This window comes from Papio anubis, chromosome 4 (assembly GCF_008728515.1).
Source record: "Papio anubis isolate 15944 chromosome 4, Panubis1.0, whole genome shotgun sequence".
NCBI lineage: Eukaryota > Metazoa > Chordata > Mammalia > Primates > Cercopithecidae > Papio > Papio anubis.
Window position 1 is genome coordinate 164,880,832 of NC_044979.1, and position 27,915 is coordinate 164,908,746.

General features: G+C 38.8%; 1 protein-coding gene and 1 long non-coding RNA gene across 8 annotated transcripts in view; one reads left to right on the plus strand and one right to left on the minus strand.

Moving 5' to 3' along the window:
• Positions 1-27,915, minus strand: part of GRIK1 (glutamate ionotropic receptor kainate type subunit 1) — a 404,603-nt gene that overhangs the window by 7,303 nt on the left and 369,385 nt on the right. For 6 of the 7 annotated variants that reach the window (XM_009202388.4, XM_009202391.4, XM_009202387.4 and 3 more), the window contains 2 exons: positions 17,886-18,111; positions 11,808-12,058 (listed from right to left, as the gene is read on the minus strand). In XM_009202388.4, the coding sequence (XP_009200652.2) occupies positions 11,808-12,058; positions 17,886-18,111 (477 nt within the window). Of the gene's footprint in view, positions 1-9,239; positions 10,475-11,807; positions 12,059-17,885; positions 18,112-27,915 lie in introns of those variants that run through there. The other variant, XM_009202390.3, reaches the window with a different exon arrangement.
• LOC110742688 overlaps positions 9,289-27,915 on the plus strand; it is a 147,180-nt gene continuing 128,553 nt past the window's right edge. Inside the window, exons 1-2 of the long non-coding RNA XR_002520682.2 lie at positions 9,289-9,395; positions 16,347-16,428. This is a non-coding gene — a long non-coding RNA (uncharacterized LOC110742688). The remainder of the gene's footprint in view (positions 9,396-16,346; positions 16,429-27,915) is intronic.

The following is a 27,915-nucleotide window of genomic DNA, read 5'->3' on the forward strand; positions in this document are numbered from 1 at the left end:
CATTTAGAAACCTTATTCTCTCAATAGAAAAATAGTAGATTGTTAAATGGCATGCACAATCCATATGGATTTTTAATTTTTAAAAAATGATCCTTAAAAAATTTTGCACATGGAGTGGCCACCCAGGGCCATCTAGTGCAAACTCCTGACAAGTAGGGGATGTGTAAGTTCATCCTCCTCTAACATTAGGGATAATGTCACAGAAAACTTTGAAAAGTGGAGTTAACATTGAGGCCATGTAATATTTTGATATTAATCTGTGTGCTTTTTTCCAGTTCTTCTGAATCCCACTCCTTTTTCTCACTTTTCAAGTTACAGCAAGTGCTTTTATATGCATTACCTTCAGGGTAGGGATGATATAGAAAGAAAAAAGACTCAAATTTGGAGCTTTGAGCTTTTAAATGGACTTTTGTGGATCTATAGAAGACGCTGCAGTCTTTGAAGCTATTGATTACAACAGACAGGTGTTTGAAACATGGAAAAAGCAGGCACTTTGAATTGTAAAAGTTTGACATTAAATATCAAGCTTAGAGCCTTCAGGACTCAGCCTATAGGACTGAGGATGGAGTGTAAAGAAAGGACTGTCTTACAGCTGCTCTCAAGGAGAAAAGTTCAACCAGGTGATGCAAGAATCTTGACCAGAGCCTAGATGCTGAGGGAGATCTGAGGAGGAGCACCTCCTCTGCCTTCTCTGGGGGCAAACTCCCATGCAGTAGGATAAGAAAAGCAGCCTGATAGGTGAGGGGACCTGAGAACACAGGGAAACCGTAGCCCAGTCTCTGTCTCAGGCTCTCAGAGGAGGCAGTTAATGGAGCAGAGAAGTGTCAGCGGCGTATGCCATCAGGCTAGCCTGAAACTGTCCTCTGAGACTCCCATGGCCTCCCAAGGGAGCTCTAGAGCAGCTAAAACATTTTCCTGCCCTAGAAAGGGCACGCAAATGGCTGATGGTATAAAAGGGAGCATGAAACATGGCCCAGTCCAGTGTTATGAGCAGAGAACAGAGAGATATTCCTGCAGTGAGGGAAAGCTTCCAGTGGGCCTTGTATACCTGGAAGTAAGCAGCTCTCCTTGCTTAAACGTGGCAGAAATGTGAGTTTGTGCGTCAATCCAAAGCACACAGTGCCTTTCTCCTCTCCAGAGTCGCTGTCAGAGGCCAGTGTGGTGGCTTTGTGCCTTGGTCCCCTAACGTCTCCCTGGCTTCCTGCACTGAAGGTCTGAGAGGACTCTGTGTGGACTGGCCTTCCCTCACCTCATGGAAAAGGCTTGGTTTTTTGTTTTTTGTGGTTTTTTTTGTTTGTTTTTTTGCATTTCAGAGGCTGAATTAGGGCCATAAAATAAACTTCCAAGAAATTCTTTGCATGCCCTTTCTCTACAGGGAATGACCCTACCTTTAAGCTAAATGGACCATGATGTAGGGTGTTAGCTGTCCACAGTGCACGTATGCACTACACGCATAGTTTTGGGGTAGCAGTTTATGCCTGTGATAGTGGGAATGCATTTTTCTCAAGCTACAAACTTGGATATGCAAACAAATTATGTGATGTTATTTAAAAAAATGGAACTCACCTTAGCTTAGAGGTTTCCCATCTGCTAGTGCGTCTTATTAACTCAAGGTAATTCACTTTTGGTTTTAAATACTTTCTTTTGGTTAATGTCTCAGTTAATGCAAGCATCTCCCCACCTCCCTTCTCTCTTCTCTTCTTTCCAAGGGTCATCTGGGATAAGGACAGGTGTCTAGAGGGCCCAGGATCAGCTAGTCCAAGGCCACCCTCTGTTCTTTTGGCTTCCATGGAGATGTGACATCCTACTAGGTCATGAGCACTGATTTCTGTCTCTGCTGTGCCCTCTGAGATGACCATGGTCCCACTGTGGTCTCCTTGTCACATCCACACACTCTGTGTCTTTCCTGCTGTAACTTCAAGTCTTCCAGTCCACTGGTTCTCTCAGTCCTTCCTCACACTCCTCTTGGGTGAGAAGAGCCACAGATTTTTGGCTGTTTTCCCTGCATTCTCTGAGATTGAGGAAGACTCTATCTATGAAACATTCCACAGCTTCACTGCCTGCATGCTGTTATTCTGCCATTCAGGAGACAGCGGCATACAAAATGTCTCTACAAGTCTTACCACCTCCTGGCCCTTCACCCTGTGAAGTAAAGAATGGTGTTTTCTGTCCAGGATTCCCTTTTAATTTTTCCGTGGTTTCTATTCTCCTGCATCCTCCCAAGTGTGGACTTGGCTCAGAGATGGTAATTGGTTTAGGAATAGCCTCCTCTCAGAGGTTAAGGTGGTGTCTAACCTTTGTGACTTTCCTCCAATTCTCTCTTTCCTAATGGTCAGAATCTGGTCTGGGGTAGGAAAATCAGGTAGTGAAACATCATAACTCTATTTCTCCAACCTTAGCCTTTTGGGTTTTGGCTCTCGACAATTGCAGATAAACTTTTTTTGAATTACAACAACTTACATATTCAATGAAACACCTGAATCCTGCAATTAAAAAGCATGGTTTTCAAGATTTTTCTCTGTGCTACAAATCCGCAGAGACTACTTAACATCTCAAAAGCTAAGAGTTTCACTCATTTTTAGTTTGAGAGCAGTTCATATAAAATCCCCTATACTTGATGGTAGGAAGAAAGGTAGGGATAAAAACAATAGAAAAGGCCGGGCGCGGTGGCTCAAGCCTGTAATCCCAGCACTTTGGGAGGCCGAGACGGGTGGATCACGAGGTCAGGAGATCGAGACCATCCTGGCTAACACGGTGAAACCCTGTCTCTACTAAAAAGAGTACAAAAAACTAGCCGGGTGAGGTGGCGGGCGCCTATAGTCCCAGCTACTGGGGAGGCTGAGGCGGGAGAATGGCGTGAACCCGGGAGGCGGAGCTTGCAGTGAGCTGAGATCCGGCCACTGCACTCCAGCCTGGGCGACAGAGCGAGACTCCGTCTCAAAAAAAACAAAAAACAAAAAACAAAAAACAAAAAACAAAAAACAAAAAACAATAGAAAATAAATGCATGCTGTCCTCTTTCTTTATTTCTCCTTGTCTGTCTTTAGAAGAAACACTAAGTTACACTTACAGAATAGAGAGAGTCTTCCTATGTGGTCCAGTCCCATTTATCATCCTCTTTTGTGAATTGTGAATATGTATTCATTTCCACAGCTTCAAATAGCTTCCTAAGTACATATGTCTTTTTTGCTTTGTTTTACCTGGTCTGTAGGCTCATTAAGGTCAAGAATAATTCTACTTCTGTAAACTTCAATCTGTCTGTAATGATTTGCTTATGATTCACTGGATGGGAACCTTCTTGCTTCTTGATGTCGTGATGGCTAGTGGGGCTGTTTTCTCTATATCCAGGGCAGGCCTTTCTGCCTTGAAGTACTGGAAGGACATTCTGATGGCAACAGGAATTTCATGTGTCCAAGAGAGACACACAGCCGTATAAAGAAATGTAGAAACAAAAATCTCTTTTTATCACTGCTTCTATGTTTTTACTTCCTTCCCATTTTCTATTAGAGTCAAACAATATTGTGGCTGGAAAAGAACTTCAAATGCAACCTCGTCATTCCACAGATGAAGAAACTGAGGTTGAGGGAAGTAAAATGACTTGCCCAAAGACACGCAGCTCTTTAGCAGTGGTGTGGAAACCTGAGTTCTTGGCATGTGATTCCCAAGTCACCTGTCTATTGGGCCATGCCCGTCATTCAGAGTTTGTTCGGTTGATAAGACAACATCAATTTGTACATTAGAAATGTTATTTCTAAATTGATGTTAATTGCTTCCTGGCTTTTCTAAGAAGTAATGAATGTTTGAGTTTCCAGGCAAAGGAAAGCCTCTTCGCACGATTACAAAAATAACCTAATTAAAGAGACTTTTGCAAATCACTTGCTAAATAAGTTGATCAGGCTACAGAAGAAATAGAACTGAAGACACTTTGAAGCATCTGATAATGTGCCAAGGAACACCGAGGAAAGATAAATACTAAAGTTGAGGGGGTTATCAAACGACAGTCATTTCTTGGTTCCTGTGGCTGGTAAACTCATCAGGACTGCTTTCGTGTTTTAGGTTGAAAAATCGGAATATTTGAATATTTTAAGTCTAAACCCTCCATCCAGTTGAAAAACCGGGGAGAAAGACAATTCTGGTCAAGTTAAATTAAAATATTTTAGTTGCTAGGGGGAAATACAGTAACTTTATTCCATCATCCTGGTCTTACTCATTTTTGTGTCTATCTGGATGTATGCATTGCAACATGGATACACATTGTTGTGTATTTTGGACCATTAGCCGTATTTGGGCTGACAACCACGAAGTTCAAATTCTGCAGGGTTTCAAATTCACACACTGCATTTGTAATGTGGACTTTCTGTCACAAGGTTGTTCATATCTTGGCAAATAAAAATTCTTAGAAAATTTAAGGTAGAACCCCATTCTCTGTAATACCAGCCTCTGTAGAGAGAATTTTGAAAGCAAAAATGATTTTAATATGCTTGTGCATATGGACATAAAATTCCATAACTGTGAGAAGCATAATGAGATGGTTCCTAAAGGCAAGTTAAAACTGCAGCATCAAGCAGAAATTTTTTTTATTATCTACAAGAGTTAATTAATAATACCATTTGGCACTGTTAGATGTTCAGAAAATAGTCTAATAAGTAAGAATGCTTTGCTTTCCTTTTGTATTAAAGGCTGTTCAGACTCTCTAAATTGCTTACTAGGAAATAGACCTTGTGGTATAAGGGTCACGTGCTTGGAAACTAATTGGGATTCATTGTAGTACTGCATTGCCACAGATGGCTCATACAGAACATAATATAATGCCAGTCAAATGCAGTGAGGTATTTGGAAATAATTTTCCTTGGATAGGTTTATAATCATATGATCAAGCTGATTTTCCCAATGGCAAGATTCCTATCCACCATGTATTCCTTAAATAGCTCCGATTTTGCTGGAAAAACTTTGTAAAATAAATTCAATTTATAATTTTAGTCTAAAACAAAGTAAAATATAAAGCTTAAATTTTTTTTTTTTTTTTTTGAGACGGAGTGTCGCTCTGTCACCCAGGCTGGAGTGAAGTGGCACGACCTCGGCTCACTGCAAGCTCCACCTCCCGGGTTCACACCATTCTCCTGCCTCAGCCTCCAGAGTAGCTGGGACTACAGGTGCCTACGACCACACCCAGCTAATTTTTTTTTTTTGTATTTTTTAGTGGAGATGGCATTTCACTGTGTTAGCCACCCTGGTCTCGATCTCCTGACCTCGTGATCCACCTGCCTCGGCCTCCCAAAGTGCTGGCATTACAGGCGTGAGCCACTGCGCCCAGCCTACAGCTTAGGTTTTTTCCCCCTTATTTCATTAGGTTAGAAGCAAACTTATTAGGAAACAAATTAGACAACACTATGTTTCATTGCTGTTGATGCATTTGTTCAATCTTTGTTTGTTTATTGATTTATAGAGATGAGGTCCCACCATGTTGCTCAGGCTTGTCTTGAACTCCTGGGCTTACAGGTGTGAGCCACCACACTCGGCCACTTGTTCAACCTTTTACTGCCTCCCTGCTCTCTCCTGAGCTTGAACAATATTTTTCAAAGTATAATCCGCAATCTGTTATTATTTAACAAAAACTCAGATTAGCTCAACAGCTAATCTGAAATAAAATGAGTAAAACCACTATATTCAAACTAGTTTTAATAAAAACTCATGTTTACTATCTAGTTTTAAATAATGCAACTATTTAGGATTGTTGGGGAAAAAAATGTAAGAAAAGCTATTAAAAAACAAAAAACAAACAAAAAAACCCGCTTGTATTGGAGATTCTTTTAAGAAGGAGTCATGTACGTGACTTAATTTGGGAAAAAACTGCTACATTCAAGCTAATTTTTATGAAAACTAATGTATACAACTAGTTTTAGGCATTCACTTTCAGGCTTCATTGTAAATGCTGATTGCTGGACTCTTCTACTGAGGAGAAATGTCGGAAGGTAGAGCCTGTAAACAGTAGTTTAGATAATTTCCCCAGGTGATTCTGATTTACACCAAAGTATGAGAACTAATAATGTAAACATAAAGCTTAAAAGTTGTTGGTTTTTTTTTTTTTCCTTTCACATTCAAGTCTTTTTTTCTACAGTTTGCTGGAAATGCAGTGGTTCCTGGTAGGATCACTGTGGTCTTAGCATCCATCGACATGATGGCAAGAACTGGTTGAGAATCAGTATAAAAGGAGAAAGAGAAGAGTGTGGGCTGGGCGTGGAGGCTTATGGCTGTAATCTCAGCACTTTGGGAGGCCGAGGCAGGTGGATCACCTGAGGTCGGGAGTTCGAGACCAGCTTGGCCAACATGGCAAAACTCCTGTCTCTACTAAAAATACAAAAATTAGCCAGATGGTGGTTCACGCCTGTAATCCCAGCTACTCAGGAGGCTGAGGTAGGAGAATTGCTTGAACCCAAGAGGTGGAGGTTGCAGTGAGCCAAGATGGCGCCACTGCACTCCAGTCTGGGTGACAGAGAAACACTCCATCTAAAAAAAAAACAAACAAACAAAACGAGAAGAGTGTGAAGAAAGTAAGTACTCGAGATGATGAATCAAGATTTCTCCAGGGAGGAAAGGGTACAGAGAGAGCAATAAACTGTCTACTTGATAATTCTGAGTTGGTCTAGCTCTATAGTTTTACAACTAATCATGAAGATTATCAATTGAATATCATAAAATTTCCATCTCAAAGATGTGCAGTTTTTCCCTGAATTCTCAGTGGAAAGGGTCTGTCAGATTGAATGCCAAACATGTGTTATACATATTGCATAGGATTAGTGGCTCTAATTCTGCAATCAATCAAGCAATGAACAGCAATGATTTATTGAGTTCTAATTATATATATAAGTTTGTGCTTTAGCTTATTGGTTCTCAGCGTTTCCAACACATTAAAATCAACTGGGCATCTGAAAAAATTACCAATGTCATGCCCCAACTAATTAAATTAGAATTTCTAGAGACGAGGTCCAGAGCTTCTACTATAGATCTTCACATATTACCAATTTGGGTCCTTCTTCCAAGTGCAGTGACCTCTGCCATTGATTTATGATGCTTGTATAAGAAAAACTGCTCTTAGAGATAGAGCTTGAGCCTCTAAATTAGAAAACCAATTTTTTAAACCAGATTCCATTTTAAGATGTTTGATAAATTTTAGTTACTGCCCATGTGACCAGAGAACAATACTTAGCTCCTCCAGAAGGTACCAACAGTTGTTAACTGATGTATATTAGCAGGACTTTTATTAATTATTTCATTTTCTCTGCCATAATCTTATTTAATTATCATAGTAAATGTATAAAGCCCATAATATTACCTTCATGTTACAAGTAAGAAAATTGAGGCTTAGAAATTTACTCCAAAGAATACGTAACTATTTATTGAGTGGCTACTATGTGCCAAGCACAATGCAAGATGTTTTGCACACTATTATGGGATGAGAGTCACATGATCACACCTGTGTTCCCTGGAGGATGATCTGTGGAACACTGGTCTGTCAAGATGCTGTGGGGAAAAAAATCTGCAATCTAATAGGCTTGAGAAGTGCTGAATACTTTTCCGCTTTGTTGAAAATTCTCAATGCACAAAAACTTGTGATGCACACTGAGATAGCATGTAGTAAAGGAACATTTAGAGTGACGCTCCATGGGTTATTTTACTATGAAAATTTTATTTGAGAAACATTTGCCAATTGAACCCCTTTTGAAAAACCCCCCTACAAAACTTTATGTTCTAGAAATTTTGTCCCACTGTTACATATTAAGAAATCGAGATTGAGAAATTTGGTAACTTGCCTACAGTCATTTAGCATGTGGCTCTGCTAGAACCTGAATCTAAGTTTGGCTGTTTTAGAAAATTTTCTTCTGCTTCTAAAATCTATAACTGCAGGCCAATGACTGATATCTACTTCTCTGTTAGTAAAGCTGAATTAAAATTGTTGAAAGGATCAAATGTAATGTTGTATGTGAAAACATTTTGAAAACTATAAAATAGTACATAAATACCAGAATTAGGTAGTATACAGTCTAAAGTAGTATAGAAATATTAACTTTTGAAAGTTTTAACTTTTCTCTGTCCAAATCTCTGAATTACACTTTTAAGTAATAATCTCTACAGAAAGTTAAGTTTCGTTAGTGATTGTTAATTTTGATTGTCAATACTTCATCAATCACACTTGAACTCTTTTGGTAGCATTTTTGGTTTATTAAATTGTCTTTGGGAGAGTAAACTTATGAAATTTGTGGTTTCTATATACTGAATCCATGAAATATGAAACTAAGAATAATGTCATATTCATCCCAACATCTGATTCTATTGATTATGAAAATGTGAACTCTGACCTGGGACAAATAGTATGTTGCTTCTAGTTTAATAATAATAAAACAATGTTAGTATAATTTATGATATTTTCTTCTGAGTACATTTCTTTAAAGAAGGAAGCAAAGCTGAGAAACAATTAGGACAAGAGTCAACTAGTCAACTTTCCTGAATATGCTTTACTGGAGAAATATATGGTTGATTGGAGAGGCCTGTGGTTTCCAAAACTGGGAGCCATTTATTTTATTTTTTTTATTTTTTTTATTTTTTATTTTTATTTTTTTGAGACAGAGTCTCGCTCTGTCGCCCAGGCTGGAGTGCAGTGGCGCGATCTCGGCTCACTGCAAGCTCCGCCTCCCGGGTTCACGCCATTCTCCTGCCTCAGCCTCCCGAGTAGCTGGGACTACAGGCGCCCACAACCGCGCCCGGCTAATTTTTTGTATTTTTAGTAGAGACGGGGTTTCACCGTGGTCTCGATCTCCTGACCTTGTGATCCGCCCGCCTCGGCCTCCCAAAGTGCTGGGATTACAGGCGTGAGCCACCGCGCCCGGCACTGGGAGCCATTTAAAGCTAAGCAAAGAGAAGGTAAAATGCTATATGATTGCACAGATGGCATATCTCTACTTCAAGGAATGTGCTTTAGGGGATTGCTTGATGTGTCAAAAGATAATCCCATTAAGAAAAGAGTAAAGACCAAGTGATCCCATATTTAGAAAAGATGAAACACATCTTCAATTCTCCTATTCACTAGGGAGGAGAAACGAGCCCAGAGGAATCATCAGATATTCTCTGTCACAACAAATTAAATGTGCAATAGGTTTTTTATGTCACCTGGTTGAGTTAGCATGGGAATTATTTACAGCACTTTGAATGAAGATGGAAAATGAATCTACAGAGATCTGTAACTAATATGTATGGACATTCTTTCCTTTGCTTTTTCCTTCTTGCCCCTTTCCCCAGAATACTTGGAACGAATTAATAATAATGATGGATCCAAAGAAATAACTGTGAAAGTGGTGATGTTCAGGAAAGATTGCTCCAAGAACAACCACTCTATCTAGGGTAAGTGGGAAGGAAGTGAAATAACATCTCCTAGAAAGATGTTCATCAATGCAAAGTGAGTGGTAAATAGAAATGAATTAGTACATAGCTTAGGACTTTGCTGGGATCTTCAAAGAAGTACTATACAGCTTGAAAAATATCACTGTTCCTTCAAGACTCAGAACCTACAGAAGACTGTTAAATTCTACAAGTAAACGTTATTTGGGAGTTTGAGGTTAATGAATTTCTGTCCAGGAATTATTCTTGACTGTGTTCTGTTTCCATGAGTGATGTTCAATTTAGCTAGTGCTCTTCTGTGATGCCAGAAGTTTCAAGTTTAGTTTTCTTTCTGTGGATCGCGGTTTTTACATCTTTAAATTCTAAGACATTTTTGAGTCTTTGTGTAAATAATACATTTTAAATCATGGAATCAATTTCAATTAAAAATTAACATTGTTATGGAGTTATGTGTGTACTATTGAAAAGGTAAGGGTTTCGGGTAGTTTGACAATACGCAGATCTACATAATATGTGAACAGGGAGAAGAAAAAAGAGCAGGGAACGAAGTTCACAAAGATGAAAAGAAGTCCACAGAATAAGCATCTTGTTTCCATGCTTTGCCCTGTTGAAAGTCTGATCTCCTTTTTCATGAAGGAAGAGTTACTTATTTTTAATGCATGAAGATAGAACTAAGATGACGCGTGGGACAGAGAAGATTCTTGTAAATACACATTTCTAAAAGTCTGTATACTCCTAATATGCCCCTCCTTCCACATACAGTGCAAGTCTCTTTCCAGTGTATTCATTTCAATGTCTAGAATACATGAGTGTTGCTATCCTAAAGGAATAGAGAATTGTGGCTATTTATGCTTAGCAAATACAAATATCAACAACACCAATTAGCGAAAACATTTTCTACCGGGCACACTTCTTTTTTTAAAAAAAACTGATTACACAGTATGAACTGAGGACTGTTTCCGAATCCCTCTCTCCTCTCGAATTAATTTGCCACATTCTAAATCCGTAGATAAAGTGGTTCCGGAAGTGGAGTTGGTTGGATGGGTTTGCTTACATTGCAGTCCATAAAAGAAACAAAAAGCCTTGCATGCAAAAGAAATGAGAAAAAAATATAGAACAATGAATACATCAGAAGCAAGAATGAATGTTTAAATGAAAATTTACATCACATGAAGCTGGCAGCTATGAAAAGCACATTAAAGCATCACATATACAAGCTTTTATTTTTCAAATTAGTTGCATAAAACAAGACACCTCAAGAGCGAATTGAAAGTTAAAGCAGATCAGTTCATTCTCTCTTTTAATTAAAAAAACAGCTTCTTATAACAAGAGCTTAGGAAAGGGGTGTTCATTGTTGTCACCGTTGCCTTGTAATTCTGGGGAAGATTTTCATGTGAAACCAGGTTATAATGAATCATTCCCAGTTTTGGGCCCTTAAGGAGGGCTTCTACTTGAAGACAGTAGATCTATTATCAGATTATAAATCTGAACCAGCCACATAACTTGCAGGGTCCAGTGCGAAATGAAAATATGGGACGCTTTGTTCAAAAATTATTTAGAATTTCAAGATGACAGCAGAGCATTAAACTGGCTCTGTCATTAATGGTCATAGTCTTAAAATTCTAACATTATTTAAAAATTGAATTGGGAGCCTGATTCACTATCATGGCCATAAACCTTTGTATTTTGTTTATTCTAGTATGGTTATGAAGGAATTATCTTAAATCACAATCAGCTTTTTCAAAACAGTATAAGCTGATTTCCTTCAAAACTGGTGTGATTTCCTTCAAAAATAAAAGTAATAGGCAAAAATGGTCAACTACTAAAATTGTCCTATAATCCCAAACACAAAAGTCTCATATACATTGCATTTTCATTTTGCATTATTATATTCCTGGCAAAAAAAATTTGAGGTGATCTATCCTTTTACAAAGCTTACTTTGATAGAAGTAAGTGTTCAATTTCATACTATGACTTTTACATATTTATGTACATTTCTTGCATTAGTACATGTGCTCAGAATCTATACTTAAGGGCTGGTAATCTTTCTGTTAAATATCTTTTCATAGCTTTTCCAATTTTGGATTTATTTTTGCCTTTTTCCATCTAGGGTTTCTATCTTACAAGCAAACAACTGTTCAAAAATTAACTGAGTTTGGAATTTCTGCACTGTCTTTCCAAATAGGGCTAATTGGATTTCGTGTGTAAGCCCCTTCCTTGTCATTAATAAATGATGGACCTGCAGTGCCCACAGCACCTGGCAGGGATTCAATAGCTCTTTGCTCTAACTCAAAAATGGCTCTTCTGGGCATCTAATTTAACAGACTGAAAAACAGCAAACATCCTTAAAACCCCCAAACTTAAGACACATAATGCAAACTATAAACTAACCAGTCCTAGAAAGAGATGACTCACCTGTTCAATATCATTATTCTTCCGTGATTTGTATATGAATTCTCCAATAGCTACAAATACAGAAAGGACCAGTCCGGCAGCCAAAACAATGAAGATGCCCCCAATATTTTCCACTCCCAGAGCACTGGCTTCTTTATTGTCTTCCTCGGGGCAGCCATTCCCACGCCACCACTTCTCTTTCATCATATGCAGCTTCCCTTCTTCTTGGAGCTGAAGAATAGCAATAGTAATTTTATCGCGGTAAGGAGAACCTGGAAGTAAAGTCATTTGGATATTGGTCACCAAAATGTTGAAGAAGACATCCAGAAGTATTCTTAGTTATCGTTCTCAGCGATGACATTATGGCTGTTGTGAAACCCCAATCCACAGATTGACTTGCAAAGGGCAGGAAAGTTCAATCCTATATTTTGAAGGCACGAAATACTAAATAATTGGAAAGGAGATAGCTGACATGTTGAGATTAACTTTGGCCCCGACCGTTTGCTCCTTTTTAAGGAGAAGCGAAGCTAGGAATTCTATGACATGTCTTTGTTTCTGGTGAGATCATCATGAGTCTTTTCACATGTCAAGAGATTTCATTGTATAAACTAAAAATAAAATTCTAAGCCCCCATTGACTGAATGACCCTCTTTTGTGACCAAAGGGACCCCAGAAAAACCTCAAAAACTTAGTTAGCAGCCATACCAGGATGGGAGGTCAGACAGAGCAGTCTATTTGTGGCAATGATATCAAATTATAAACAGGACCAAAGGCCATGCCAGACAAGGGTTAAGTCACACAGTCTTGGACTTAAAGAATAAACTATGTTCCAACTGCTATAAGGTTTTTCTTTTTCTCAAGGAGGTAAACAAGCACTGGCCTTGAGATAAGCAATATTAAAACAATTACAGCTCATCTAACTCATAGACACTGACTTCCAGCCCCTGTTCCACTAGCTATACCTTTCATTAAACAAGATCCTGATTTCAGTAACTTTCTCCAGATAAGAAGACCACCGACCTTAGACTGGTTCTGGTTGGATTAAAGAGATTGTGCCTTTGCAAGCTATTGTGTCCTGAAAGACATTTTGATGTATAGAACCTAATTATAAAACATTTAAATGTTAAGTCTCTACCCCAAAGTGAACATGGATTGTATGTTACGTGCATTTTTGTTCAATATGCATGTGTCAGGATCATCTTCACAAATATTCATAGCTCTGCCTGGAACCAGTTGAATATGTATGTTAAGCCAACCCATTCAGCAAAAAGCTCTTGCCCCAACCCCTCTTTTTTCAAAGTGCCTATCTTTGATCTTGGTTGGACATATGTTTTCCAGCCTACAGGATGACCACCTTGCAGGTTGTCACTCTTTGCTTATAAAGAAATGAAGTCTCCGTTTCTACTTTTGAAATTTATCGATATTGTGGATACATTTTTTAAGCTAGCAATTATTTAGATCTCACTTTTTTCTAGGCTCTTTGTTGTCTCATACTGTGACTGGGCTTGCCTGGATGACCAGCAGTTCCATTTCTTCTTCTGAGGGGGAGTAACTAGATGTTTCCCACCTCCCTTACAGTTCAGTGTGGTTATGTGACTGGTTTCTAGCCAATAGGAACTAAGACAATGTCTTCCCAACATAATCTTTGCAGATGTTGGTTAGTACATACTGATTCATGCACCTATTAAGATAAACTTAAGACTAGGTTTTGAATAGTTCAAATTTCCTACAAAATTCAGTTAGGTTTGGAAAATTTGCAAGGACTTTATTAATATTATTTATACTCTATCTTCTAGTAATGCCATTGAACTTTTAATTTTGTAAGGGTTGGAAAGTACCAGTGTCTATCTGTAGACATAGCTTCTCAACACTGGATTTTGGTTAATCAATGCAAAGGAAGAGGCAAAGTGGTACTCTTTTACTTAATCTCTCCTTGAATATGAAGAACTCTTGTTAGCATTTCTTCTATTCAGTAGAAAAGTAGTACACTCTGGCTTTCTCTATTTGCAAACGTTAAAGTCTTTCTTGGTGGAAGCACATTGATAAATGAGGCATCTTAGGACTAGAAGAAATCTTAGGAATGATACAGTTCAGTCCACTTACAGTTCAGTACATATTCCATTTTAGAATGGAAGATATTTAGGAACTGAAAGTATGAGCGAAACTGATAGTTGCTGGCACAGCCAAGAATCAAACTCAAGTCTCCTGACTTCTCACTTTTCATGTTGTTTTCATGACAGTGTTCCCATCCAGTGCTCCCACCCCTACGTATGCCTTATGTCCTATGGCATGGTTAAGTTAGAAAAATAGAAGTTTAAAGTTGGTGTCATTTGTTATTAATTTTCCTCGTAAGACTTCCTAAAATAATCATCAGCATTCAAAAACAAGTTTAAAAGAAGAGCAAAATGCTTTGGAGTGAGATTATGGCTTATCAAGAGTATGAATTTTTGGTGAAAAAATGGATATTGAAACAAAATTAAAAGACCTTGGCCATTTGCTTAAATATCCCCAGAATAATGGCTAGTGTAAAAATTAGCACCATTGATATACCCATAGCAGGTGAGCAATTAAGTGAACCAAGAGCACTTTGCTTTAATGTACATGAAAGTGCTTCAAAGAGTGTAAGAATGATTCTTATGTTAGTGGTTGCAGTAATAATCCTAGCAGCATACACAGTAGGTGCTCAGTAAATGTTGACTGATGCTTTCCTTCTGCCTCCAGGCTGCGCAATACCTAAAACATTTCAGACAAATGAAAATCTGATCTCTGTTTAAAGTTGGTCTCTGAGAAAGATAATTTCCAGCCTCCTGGTAAGCTGTTCAAACCTTAAATGCTCTTGTTCTCTCAGAGTTTTATTTTAAATCTCACAGGAGGTACATTTCTAGATCTGTTGTCCTGAGTGTCTCTAAGAAGCAAAGTCTTCAATTTTGTGTTGTGACTTTGCCAATATTTGATTATGGGACAGAGCTTGGAGCCATAAGGGAATGAGTCAGGGCAAGACTAGAAGTGTGCAGATAATTTTTAATATCTGAGTATATTTTAACTTCAGTTTTTTTGTTGTTGTTGCTTAAATGAAGTAAATGACATTGAAAGTTATTTATTATGTCACTTGAAATCTATATATATTTCGTATATATATATTTCATACACACACACACACGTGCACACACACACATCTTCTTGAATAGCAACTGATCTTTTGTACAGTCAATTCATCATAAAAGAAACATCTTACAATTTTTTCCAACAGCTGTATTCTCAATGGACGTATTCTCTGTGAGGTCTGCCATCTGTTCCAATTATTCCTTCGTTGTTTTTAGTTTAAAAGCATGACAGGTTTATAACCACTATGAAAAATTCCTGGAGTATATTTCTTTTTATCTAGGAAGTGGGGAAGGCTTTTCAACTTTGGAACTTGGGTGAGGCTGGCCAAAAGGAGACTGAATGGGTGCCTTTGGATCTCTCTGTATTATATGTCTATTTAATGTTAGTGGTACTCAACACTAGGTCAACTTCATTCGCATGAAAGCAGGCAGTGATTTTCAAAGTGGTGCATTCATTTAGGAAAGTGGTAGGAAGAAGTGCATTGCTCCCTCCTGCCCCTAGCCCTGTGTCACTCACTGTACTATCAGAAATTTTAACTTTCAAGTTATGTTCCATGCTGTAGAAGGACTGCCAATTAAAAGTCTCATGTTAAAGTGCAAACATTCTCAGGAGGGGTGATACACATTGTTATTTTAAATCATTATTAACAGACAGGAATTTTGGTGCCAAAAAGGGGTGTTGAAATGTGGTGGGGTAGGGTTATGAGGTGGGAAATAGAATGATAAAGGTACAGTTTTTGACTTTATAATTTAGTCTAGAGATGGTTCTATTAAGGAATTATGGTTACTCCTCCATGAGGGTCTTGATTCTGCAAAAATTCAGGCAAAGGTACCTACTCTTGGTGTTCTTGTCTGATTTATGGCCCATTTAACTAAAATCAGCAGTCATGAGATATAAAAAATACCGTCTAACTTCCCCCACCTTTATTATCTAAAATGAGGTGGCAAAGCTTGCTTAGGGCAATAGGATATTGCTTTTTTAAAGTCAAAAAGAGGTATAATATCCTGTTAGCCAGTGCCAAATGATCCCCTGAGCCTCCTGTTGACTAAATTATAGGAGAGCTTACCACTTGGGGAAAAATATACACCTCACTAGCAACATTAGTATTTTCATCAGGAGAAGTTATTGGAAATAAAGAAGCAAGAAGGTAGCTGTAAATCTTCTAGCCCCATCATTCTGCAGGAATTTTATTTGGAGGACATACATGATAACAATAATAATAAAGTTAATTTCTCCCTAGCACATATTTCTAACACCAGGTAGATAGCAGGAAGTCAAACTGGCTGTGTATTCATGGTAAATGTGGAAGATAGTTGAATTTTATCTGATTAGTTATATTCATATTAATTAAAAGTTAAATACATGAAATACAGTTTTTTCTTTTTTAATGAATTTATTGCTAAATAAAAACATTAGGACAAATCACCTAAAATCTGGATTTTTTAATTTTCTTAGAAAACGGAATATTCCACAATCTTCTTCTCAAAGTCCTACATGTCTACAACCCTCTGACCTGAAAGGCGGCTGTCTCCTTTTGGTAAGTCATGTGGTCTGTAATTTTCCATAATTCCCACCGTTCCCTACTGCCTCCTGGCACAAGCATGCTTTGCTCTCTTATGATATCTGCTTGACCTCTGTAAGCATTTCAGTTTGTGATCCCTGCATGATGTTGAGAGTCAAATTGGATCATCCCTTTCAAATGACAAAAATACTAATACAAACAAACAGATCAAACCTACCTGGGGTCCTTAACAATCTGGCTTGACTGTTAGCTATGATTTCTAGACTAGCCCAGTAGTCTAGACAGTCCCTGATTCGATTTGATTTGACCTGATTGATCCGGATTGCCTGCCCGTTGATCGGTTTGCCGTTTGCCGGTTTGGCGGTTTGCCGCATGGTCAATGGCGTCGCCGGTTTCGTTTGCCGGTTTACGGCAGCGTATTTCTTTTCTTTTCTTCTTTTCTTTCTTTTCTTTTCTTTCTTCTTCTTTTCTTTCTTTTCTTTCTTTCGTTTCGCCGAGATGTCCGCTTCACCCATTGCGTGGCAACTATCCCAGTTCACCGTAACTCCACCCGCCGGTCTGCTGATTCTCCCTTCAGCCCCTGAGAACCGACCAGGCATCGCGCCACCACGCCCATTAATTTTTATTTTAGTAGAGACAGGGTTTCACCATGTTGGCCAGGATAGTCTTGATCTCCTGACCTCATGATCTGCCCGCCTTGGACTCCCAAAGTGCTGGGATTACAGGCATGAGCCACCACACCCGGCCACGATACAATTTTTCTATAGAGAGGGAAACAATAGAGAAGGAGTTTTCTATGGAGAGGAAATCACTAATTACTCCTTGAATTCTATTCTTGTCTCCTAGAGACGTACAAGAATGCATTGCTATATGGGTCTGTATACCTAGGCAATAATATTCCTAGGAGAGCAGTAGCATGGAACTAAGGAATTTGGTTTTACATAGTTGGCATTGATTGAATCTAACATTGCCTGAGAACATCATACTTATAAATTAATCTTCATCCTTTTTCTTTCGACCGATATAGCCTTGCTTTTTCATCTATCATTATGGAATACGAACTCTCTCACTTTTGCTATGCATATGCAGTATCAACTTTCTTCTATTCTAATTTAAGGCAAATAAATTATATAGGCATATATGGGTATTGAAGGAAACAATGTGAAGATGATTAATTAGAAGGATATTCTCTTTAAGATATTGTTTAGGGTGAAATAATAAAATCTATACATTCTTAAACATGCATTGGTAAAACTTGAAAGAAACACTGGTTACGAGTATATGAAGTTAAATATCTGGGAATCTGTAATTTGGACAATGTCTCTGATCTATATGGATGTTTCCATTATTAGTTCACTAAAGGCATTGTAGGCCTTCTCAGAATTTGGAATAAAGAACTCTGAGCCCATTTCCTTCCACACTGGTAACTGACATTCTCTATCTCAGTCCTGGTTCATGTCTGCCCCTCTTACCAATAGGCGTTCCCACTCCATAACCTTTGGAGTCAATGAGGCCCCCGATCTGAGTGAGGTTGCAGTTTCTCTGCGTCACATACTCAATGCTGGTGGACTCCATCAGCAGCGCGTAGTCCGTAGTGAGCACTCTCTGGATTCCCTCGTCACTGTTTCTTACCAGGGCGGTCTGCTGCCTGCTGCTCATGAAGGCCCACATCTTCTCGTAGGTGGAGATTTTTGATTTCTGGAGGGAAAGAAAACACACTCACCAGCAGAAGAGGGCTGGAAAAACACGACCTAAGATATTCAAAGTCCCTAAGATATTCAAAGTCCCAGTGGTTCAAATAATGATAGGGAGGATACTTTCTCCACAGGTGGGGGAGTCAAGATTGATGGTCTCAAGGCTTCACTTTTGTAGCTGAGAAGAGCCCAGTTCACTCACTATTGGACAGCATTTTCCTGGAGGCAGCTATTGCACGGAGACCTTGCTCGATTGATGCAAGACATTGGTGCAAGGTCCTTTTGTTGCTTTCAGTTAGGGAAGAAAGAACATTGGTATAGCACTTGCCTAAAGAACTGTGGCCACTTAAGAACAAACCATCAAGGCCCACTGGGCTAAGGGATCACTAGCTCACTCCAGGACTCTGTTCATTTAATCCATTTTCCTTTCAGTCACTCAACTCCAGCAGGTATTGTTTTGCTGTTTCCAGGTATGTAAGTTTCAATCCTTGATCCAGCATTCTTCTGCTGGGCAGAGCCCTGGGGTAAACCACTGACTTCCTCTGCTTTATTTGTGAGAGAACTGTCATTCACTCTTCTCTTTTCTACAAAACCTAGAAAGTAAATGTTCTTTTCAAATTAAAATTTAGATAAGAAAAATCTTCGGCCGGGCATGGTGGCTCACTTCACACCTGTAGTCCCAGCACTTTGGGAGGCTGAGGCGGGTGGATCACCTAAAGGTCAGGAGTTTGAGACCAGCCTGACCAACATGGTGAAACCCTGTCTCTACAAAAAAAATACAATTAGCCAGGTGTCATGGTGTGCGCCTGTAATCCCAGCTACTCAGGAAGCTGAGGCAGGAGAATCACTTGAACCCAGGAGGCGGAGCTTGTGGTGAGCCGAAATCGTGCCATTGCACTCCAGCCTGGGCAACAACAGCGAGACTCCATCTCAAAAAAAAAAAAAAGAAAGAAAAATCTTCGTACTGTATTTATATGCCTTTTTATGTGCATAATTCTAACTGCAATCATATTTTAGATAATGAGGACTGAATATCTCATTTCGAAGTGTTCCATTAATATGTTTATCTTTTCTCATATTCTTCGGCTTTTTGATAGATTCAGTAACAAATTGTATATGTTATGTAATATATGCACATATACATATGTACCACTGCCTCATTATCTTTCTTTGCTAAAGTATACTGCCTAAATTTTTGTATTGCTTAAATATGAATTTTCCATTCTTTTGAATAGTGATCTATGTTTAGACATTCTGCATTTTACTCTGAAATTTCCATACAGTTTGAATTTTTGTTTTGAATTTTTCTTCATTTGCATCAGCATTCTCTACTTACTTCAGAGATGAAAAACGTTACAGGAATTATTGGTATTTTTAAGCTAACCCCAGTTATCACGGTTATATGTAGTACTCACTCACACACATTAGACAGATCCCTTGACAGGCACAGGATGCATCATCTCAGTAGTGCAGAAAAGCTTAAAACATGGTTTTGGGCCATAAGCAAAAAATGGAATACCTGCAGAGTCAACTCTGTCATGGTTATTCATGCTCGAGTGTTCCTGGGGGTCACTCAATTCCAACCTCTATTTAGGACCTGGTTAATACTGTAGGGTTTATGAGTTAGGGGAGGACAGATGGCTTTATTTTAGATTGTTAGGCATTGAAAAGCCCCCTGAGAAAGGTCTTGTGAGACAAATAACAATTCAATAAACAGTACCTTATAGATATTGGTATTTTATGGAACCCATTCTATCATATTGGACCCCTGTGAGTTACGCGACAGCCCCGGAGATATCTGCAAACTGCAGCTCATGTCTCCATGACAAAGGCGCGTTTTGGGGGTCAGGGTTCTTGCTTCATTTGTTGTGTGATTTCAGCCTTGCAAAGTCTGATAATGCTAAACTTATGGTAAAAGAGGTACTCATGCAAGTGCAGAAAGGTCAGTCTATCTTGTGGCAGTAAATGCACAGCTGGGAAAATTATTCTTCCATCAGGAAACTACCTTAAGGGAAAATAATTTTCTTTGAAGTATAAAATTTTAAAGTTGTCAGAGACTTTAGAGATCGGCTCATACAAACTGCTACTTTCACAGAGGAGGAAGTTTTGGTACAGGAGGCTTGGAGACTTCAAAAAGTCACCAAGCAAGTTAATACCAGAGCCAATTCTGGACTCCGCACTCCCAATATCTAATTCAATGCTGTTTCCACTGTGCCATGCTGATGTGGGGGAGGTGGATGTCTATGTTGCCAAAAATGCTTTTAAGGATGATTTTAATCTTATTTGATCGACATGTGAAAATATAGCTTTTATTCATGGACTCATTATTCCCTGAGGCGGGCTGCTAGTTAGTTTCATGTTCATATGAAATAGGAATCAGCCTTCACATAGAAAAATTTCATGGAACATTTATTTTTTTCACCGTGTTAAATTTAATTAAAACGAGTGTTGTAAATTGTTAGAAAACCGAATTTGTGGTTTCTGGAAGTAAAAAACAAAGTCAATGTTCAGTTCATCCATGGTAAATGGAGAAAGTGTGGGGAGTCCTTTAATTCGTCCGGGGAATTGAAGGATACGGGAAAGGATGACACGGTTCAACTCTAAACCTACACTATCTGAAGTAAAGGACTTCATTATTTTCAAGCCATGGCAGACCTAGCTGTGGTCCTCCTGCACGGGATGAATACGTAGGTCTTACCACATGTGGCTCACCCTGTGAGTATTCAGCAGCATGCAAGTGGTCTAATCTCAGGGATGAGAGAGGTCATGAGTTTAGTGCAGCCTCAGCATTCAACAGCTGCAACATTTCTTAACGCTTACTCTCAGTATTCTTCTCCTTGTCACAGCTTAGTAACAAAATGTTTCCTGAGCCAGCACACTCTTCACACTACACTTTGGGTAGCCCGGCTCTACGGAACAGAGATCATGGATTTCAATTCAACAACATCCACATCTTCCTTCTTAGAGTAGAAGGTTGTTCTAGGCCTGACCTCTCCCAGGGAGCTACAGGGGAAGTCTGATTGGCATGGACACCTGTGATCAGGGAGGGCAGAACTTTCTCTCTGACAGAAAACTGTTACTTGGTAGGGGACTTGGTAAGTTGAAGGTACAGGTACAGAAACTGTTATAAATTCTTTTGACCCCTTGCTATTCTCACTAGAGCACAGTAACAGTAAATATAATGGGAGCAAGAAGAGCAGCCTTTTGCTGTTATTTAGAGCTCCCTTTCATCATTTAAAAAGTTTGCTGTTATGGGGCTCTACTGTATTGCACATTTAGAATTCTAGGCTACTTGAGATGCGAGGGAAATTACAGTTTGCAGGAAGACCCAAAATGTGGCTAAGGAATAACTTTTTTAAATAGCTAGAAGTATCTGTAGACAGCTCCAGCACCTTAAGGTAGAGTGAGTTTTCTTTTTTATTTTTTGAGACGTTGTTTTGTGCTTGTTCCCCAGGCTGGAGTGCAATGGCACAATCTCGGCTCACTACAACCTCCACCTCAAGGGTTCAAATGATTCTCCTGCCTCCGTCTCCTGAGTAACTGGGATTACAGGCACCTGCCACCATGCCCGGCTAATTTTTTGTATTTTTAGTAGAGACAGGGTTTCACCATGTTGGCCAGGCTGGTCTTGAACTCCTGACCTCAGGTGATTCACCTGCCTCGGCCTCTCAAAGTGCTGGGATTACAGGCGTAAACCACTGCGTCCAGCCAGTATAGTGAATTTTCTATCACTGGGCAACTGCAAGGAGGATGTCATGCTTAGACGAGTTTCACATAAGGAGATGCTTCAATCACCACATTCTACTCTCTAGACCCACCCCTTCCTATCACATAAGCAGGTCCTGAGGTCAGGGACAGCAAATGACACACAGAAGGTCACAGAGGGTTAGTGAAGGAGACAGCACAGAATTGAGGGCTCTTTCTTCTTTACTGCAGAGTTCTGTCCACTGTCATGCCATGCTCAGTAATGTTTACTTTTTGTTAGATAAAAAAGTGGAATGTTGGGAGTAAATTACATGTATTCCTTTCAGCATATTTTTTTTCATGGTTAAGTCTCAAATCTTAGTAATTCTTAAAAATAGGATTATACTTCACGAAAAATTATCATACATATTAAAAGACCAGGCAAAGTGTTAGAATGACAGCTGGGGTGTTTCTGTACTTCTAAATCACATATAATCTCAGCCAGCCTCCTAAATCACTCTAAATAATATATGTTCCAAAAACAGAAATAGTGGTTGCCTCTTATTTCACTAGATATGTCAAAAGTTAATTAGAATATTTGGAATGTCTTCTGAGCTTCTTAGCAAAAGTTGCTAAAACTGAAAAAGCCTCATTTATTAAATCTGAAATCATCCAGGATTTTTTTCTTTCTAATCCTGAGAGGCATCTGTTTAGATAAATTCATTTTATCTCTTTAAATCTGATTATGTGGCTATCCTCATGCTGATGAAACATTGTTGGCAAAGAATAAGCATTTTTCATCTCAAATCTGTTATAAGGGAGTGTTACTGCATCAATGTTTGATGAACGTTATTTATTTCTTTTTTTCCCCCTATAATACATTCAAGTTAAACACTCACTGGGAAATAGTTTATAATGTCTGCAGGCAGTTACAAATTACTTACTGAAAATAGTAACAACAACCAACATATGCAGTGTTTATTTACTGTGTACCAAGTGCTATTTTCAGCACTTTGCATATATTGATTAATCGAATCTTCATAGTAATCATATGAAAGACATACCATTAATATTTCTTTTTTGCATATGAGGAAATAGAACAGCACATGAAGAGATGAGGAAACCAGGATTTGATCCCAAAGAATCTGGTTCCAGGGTCTGTGTTCTTAACCAACAAGGAATGAACTATCTCTTTTAATACACAGAGCAACAAACTCATGGCTTGGCTAATGTTTCAACAGAATTAACAAATTTTCTAAATAAATAATTGAAATAAGTAGCAGTGGGGTCTTTCTATTATAGCCAGAGGTGTTGCAACTCTTGTACTCATCATATAATGTACAGAAACTATTTACCTGACTTTTAATAGCTTACACTTGTTAAGACAAAAATTTAGACGGTATTTTAGGAAGTGCAGCAGTTGGAACCTGGAAAAAATGTGACTATTGTTTATATTGTTTCCTTTCCTTTAATAGTATTTTGCTTTTCATATAGTTTCATTGTTTTTAGTTACAGGATTCCCACCACACAATGTAAAGAAAGTATGTGCAAATTCTAGGGTGTAGTGTGACCTTAAGCCTGATGGAAACTCCATTTTATAAAATATCCCTCTAATGTTTCTTTTTTATTGAGATAACTGTTATTTATCACATGACTTCTTCCACCAGTTATCATAAGACTTTCACAGTTAGGATGTATAATCTCATTTTTCAGTAGAATCAGTAATCATGCAATTCTACTTCACACTAATATGGCTGATGATTTTATATATCAATCTGTGTTTATGTATATTTTTACTTTACACACTGAAATATATATTAGAAATAAGTTATTGATATTTGATCTTTTTTATCTTATAAAAAATGATCTTATAAATGTGGCAACTAAATGCATATAGAACAAATGAAATATCACAAGCAATTATATTTTAAAATCTCCAATTTACTTTTACTTTAGGCAAATCCTGATTTGAGACAACCCTTAAAAATTAACCAAGGACATAGAAATTGGCTATGTAGAACTTCATACTTGTGAAATAGGTACATTGGAGGTGAATAGTAGCCTTAAAAACAACAATTTCTTTTATACATGATTACTATGTTATTTCATTAAATAATAAATTCTCATGCTATTTTGAAAATATGATTTAATTTACAAAAATCACTTTGAAGGAAGATGATCAGAAGAAAATATTTATAGTATAGTTAGGGCCTCTGCCTTTCAAATGTGTATAATATGAACACTGCAGTTGATTATGTCTTTATCTTGATTTGATAAAAAGTTATGACATTTGCTGATTCTCCAACATTTAAACAATTTATGGATTCCCTTTGGAAAATTCCCTCAGTGGGATTTAAACACATTTGCTAAAATATTTTTCATGTTTTTCTCCTGTCTAGAGTTAAAGATTGGTCTATTATGGGCAATCTGCCAGCCTTTGAAAAAGGTTAAATTGACCTCATAGATTTCTTCCCAAACAAATACACTTTTAACCTCCAGAGACCTAGCATTTCTGACACTGATGGTAAAGGTAGCTGGATATTTCCTTCACAAACTAGGGACTCTTATGTGAGGAGTGCCTCCCTATGCAGAGAATTTGAGAAATGGCTTTCATCTTATGCTTCCTGAAATGGTTATAACTGTCTGAAATCTGTCTCCCCACAATGGCTCATTGCTTCATTTCCACTGGTGCAGTGCTCAATAACTTCTCTGAAATGTCTTTTGGGTTGGTGACAGCACCTAACCACTCCCTGGAAGGAGATGATAAAGGTTAGAGAATCCCTTGTTCCCACAGCTGGTCCAAAGTCCCTAGACCATGAAAGCCAGAAATGACAAGTTTTTTATGATGTTTTAAAACCTATTTTATCCAAGTCATTTTAGACTGAATCACGATTTAATCTGTGTAATCCTCTGGCTTGAGTCTGGGAGGATAGTGATTTGTTACAAGGCAAGCTTCTACTGAGAAGTATTTCTTACATGAATACTTCACAGCTAATTCGGCTCACAAGCAATTCTGCCACTACTTCCTGTCTGCACAGTGCAACCACATGTTGTGTTGTATTTAACAGGTATTCATACATCTTGTCTCCCTATTGCTATACAGATCTTCACGTCTTGCTCATGATTTTATACCTTTTTCTCTCCTAAGTGCCAACCTCAGTACTGACAAAATATAAATTGAGCTGAATTAAACTGAATTACCTCACTCTGTTTCTTGTCTGCATTCCAAGGGCAGCCTTACCATCTTTTGCCTGCCTATCATCTGGTAAGTGCTTCTGCAAATGCAATGTATGTGCTCAAGAAGGGCCTCCAAGGCCTAACATTGCTCTCTGGCCAGGCCTCCAAAAGTCTTTGAGATCTTGGGCACCGGCACTTCTTCTGGACTTTTCTGTCCTTCAGCAGAAGGCAGACAGTGCAGAGATGACTGACAGTAAGGAAACTGAACAAAGACAAAACCAAAATATTTATAAATCTAGAGAGACTGAAAAAATAGGACTAATAGCTAGAGGTAAGGGTTGAATAATTACGGTGATGATGTTACGAGTGATAGTTACAATAATATCTAATGTTTTTATTGCTTACAGTGTACCAAGTGGTAGTATAAACATATTACCTCTATTAAGTCATTAAAGCCTCAAAATAATTTTGAGTTAGAAATCATCCTCAATTTATAGACTGGGAAATCAAGGTACAGAGAGTTCAAGTTACTTGCCAAGGTCTACGTAACTTATATGTAGTAGAACTCAGGCTCTGTGGGTTCAGATCTCCATCAAAAACAGTTTCCTGTAGGTTTTACTTTATATCCCAGCATAGGATGTTGGCCATATTTCTTGAGAAGACTAACTTCGGTATTCTATCATTCTCCTGGCTCCATCGGCTGTTATCATCATCCTTGATGGTTCACACGGGTCATTGGGAAATCTATTCTTTTAGGCCTCATATGGTCCTTTTTTTTTGAGACCTAATTCCTCGCTTCTGTCGCCCAGGCTGGAGTGCAGTGGCGTTGATCTCGCCTCCTCACTGTGTAGCTCCGCCTCTGGGTTCCCGCCCATTCTCCTGCCTTTAGCTTCCCACCAGTGGCTGGGACTACAGGCTGCCACCACCACTTGGCTAATTTTTTTGTATTTTAGTAGAGACGGGTTTCACCTCATGTTAGCCAGGATGGTCTCGATCTCCTGACCTCGTGATCCGCCTGCCTCAGCCTCCCAAAGTGCTGGGATTACAGGCGTGAGCCACCGCCGCCTGGCCTCATATGGTTCTTAGACATTATCATGACTATCCTTTCTTCATCTGGGAAAAAAAAATGTGACTTGCTACACTACCTCTGTGAGACCAAAGTTTGGACTATCTTATTATTCCATTCCATAAGGCAATTAATAGAATTCCAACAAGAAGAAAGGACAGAGCCTTTGTATATTTGTAACTTCCTGTGAGAGAGAAAACCAGAATCCTAGTATACTATTTCTGAAAGGAAAAGTTGGAATTGGCTATCATTGTTGTCAGTTGTCTTGGATATAAAAGATGGAAGTAGGTCATGTAGCCCCTAGGAAAGCTGAACCCAAGTTGTGTCCACAGATCTTGGCCATGAACTGACTGATCTTTGTACCTTCTGAGATGCCGGTGGTGGTCCCAGGGCGTTGGGAGCGAAGGAAATCCTGTACTGTTCAGACTTGTGAAACAATTGAAAGGACCAAACAATTTCATCAGCAGAGAACAGAGAAACCAATAGAGTTAATATTGGATTATTAATTAGTATTATCTCAAGCAGAAATGAGAAGGATTTTATTAAAAATTCTCTTAAATAGGCCAGGAGTGGTGGCTCATGCCTGTAATCCCAGCACTTTGGGAGGCCAAAGCTAGTGCATCACAAGGTCGGGAGTTCGAAACCAGCCTGGCCAACATGGTGAAACCCTGTCTCTACTAGAAATACAAAAATTAGCTGGGTATGGTGGCATGCGCCTGTAATCCCAGCTACTTGGGAGGCTGAGGCAGGAGAATCATTTGAACCTGGGAGGTGGAGGTTGCAGTGAGCCAAGATTGCACTATTGCACTCCAGCTTGGGCAACAGGGGGAGACTCCATCTCAAAAAAAAAAATCTCAGAGTCTGTTGAAGTTCTGAATTATTAACACACTGACCCATAAACATAGTCCATTAATTAATTTAATGCTGATCGCCTCATATTCAGAGAAGAATTTCCCCAAGCATCTCTAACAGTACCTGGACACTTGATAAATGTTCTGCCTCCCTTTAACCTTGTCCAGCTAATTGGTCTTGTGGTGCCTGAGACCATTTGACCAAATAGGCTATTACATTTCCCATAGTGCTTGAACTGTAAGTCCCAGAGTGTTGATAATATGTTTTCACTTTGTGAAAACAAAATGCTTATTAAGCAACATTAGCTGAGGGATCGAAACTTAGAGTTGCTTTTTTTTTTGATGGAGAAAGTGAGATAGAATCTCAGGATGTCCATCTAAAGTTTCATGAGAATACGTGGAACTGAATTGATGATTTAATCCTATTCTCTTGTGTAAATACAGTCCTTGATGATCAGTGTTTCTCCACATATGAATGACTCTGAAGGAAAACTGCCACTGCCTCCCCGTCTCAGTCATGTCTTAGCTTGAGCTAACACTTGCTTAAAAAATTTCCACTGGGTGCAGTGGCTCACGCCAGCAATCCCAGCACTTTGGGAGGCGGAGGTGGGTGGATCATGAGGTCAGTTCAAGACCAGCTCTGCTGAGACGTGAAAACCCCGGCCCTAAAAATACAAAACAAAACAAAACAACAACAACAAAATTATCTGGATGTGGTGGTGGGTGCCTGTTATCCCAGCTTCTCAGGAGGCTGAGGCAGAGAATTGCTTGAACTCAGGAGGCAGAGGTTGCAGTGAGCCGAGATCACGCCATTGCACTCCAGCCTGGGCGACAGAGCAAGACCTGCTAAAAAAAAAAAAATTCCACTTAACTCCCTCAGCTTCATATGAGCTCAGGTGGTGCATAGTGGAATCTCACCTGAGCTATTTTAAAAAACTAAATTTTAGTTTCTTCATGTTAAGAACTGAATACCTCAGATCTAAAATGTAGAGTGGCATGCTGTCTGCAAGAACAGCCAAGTCTAGGAGAA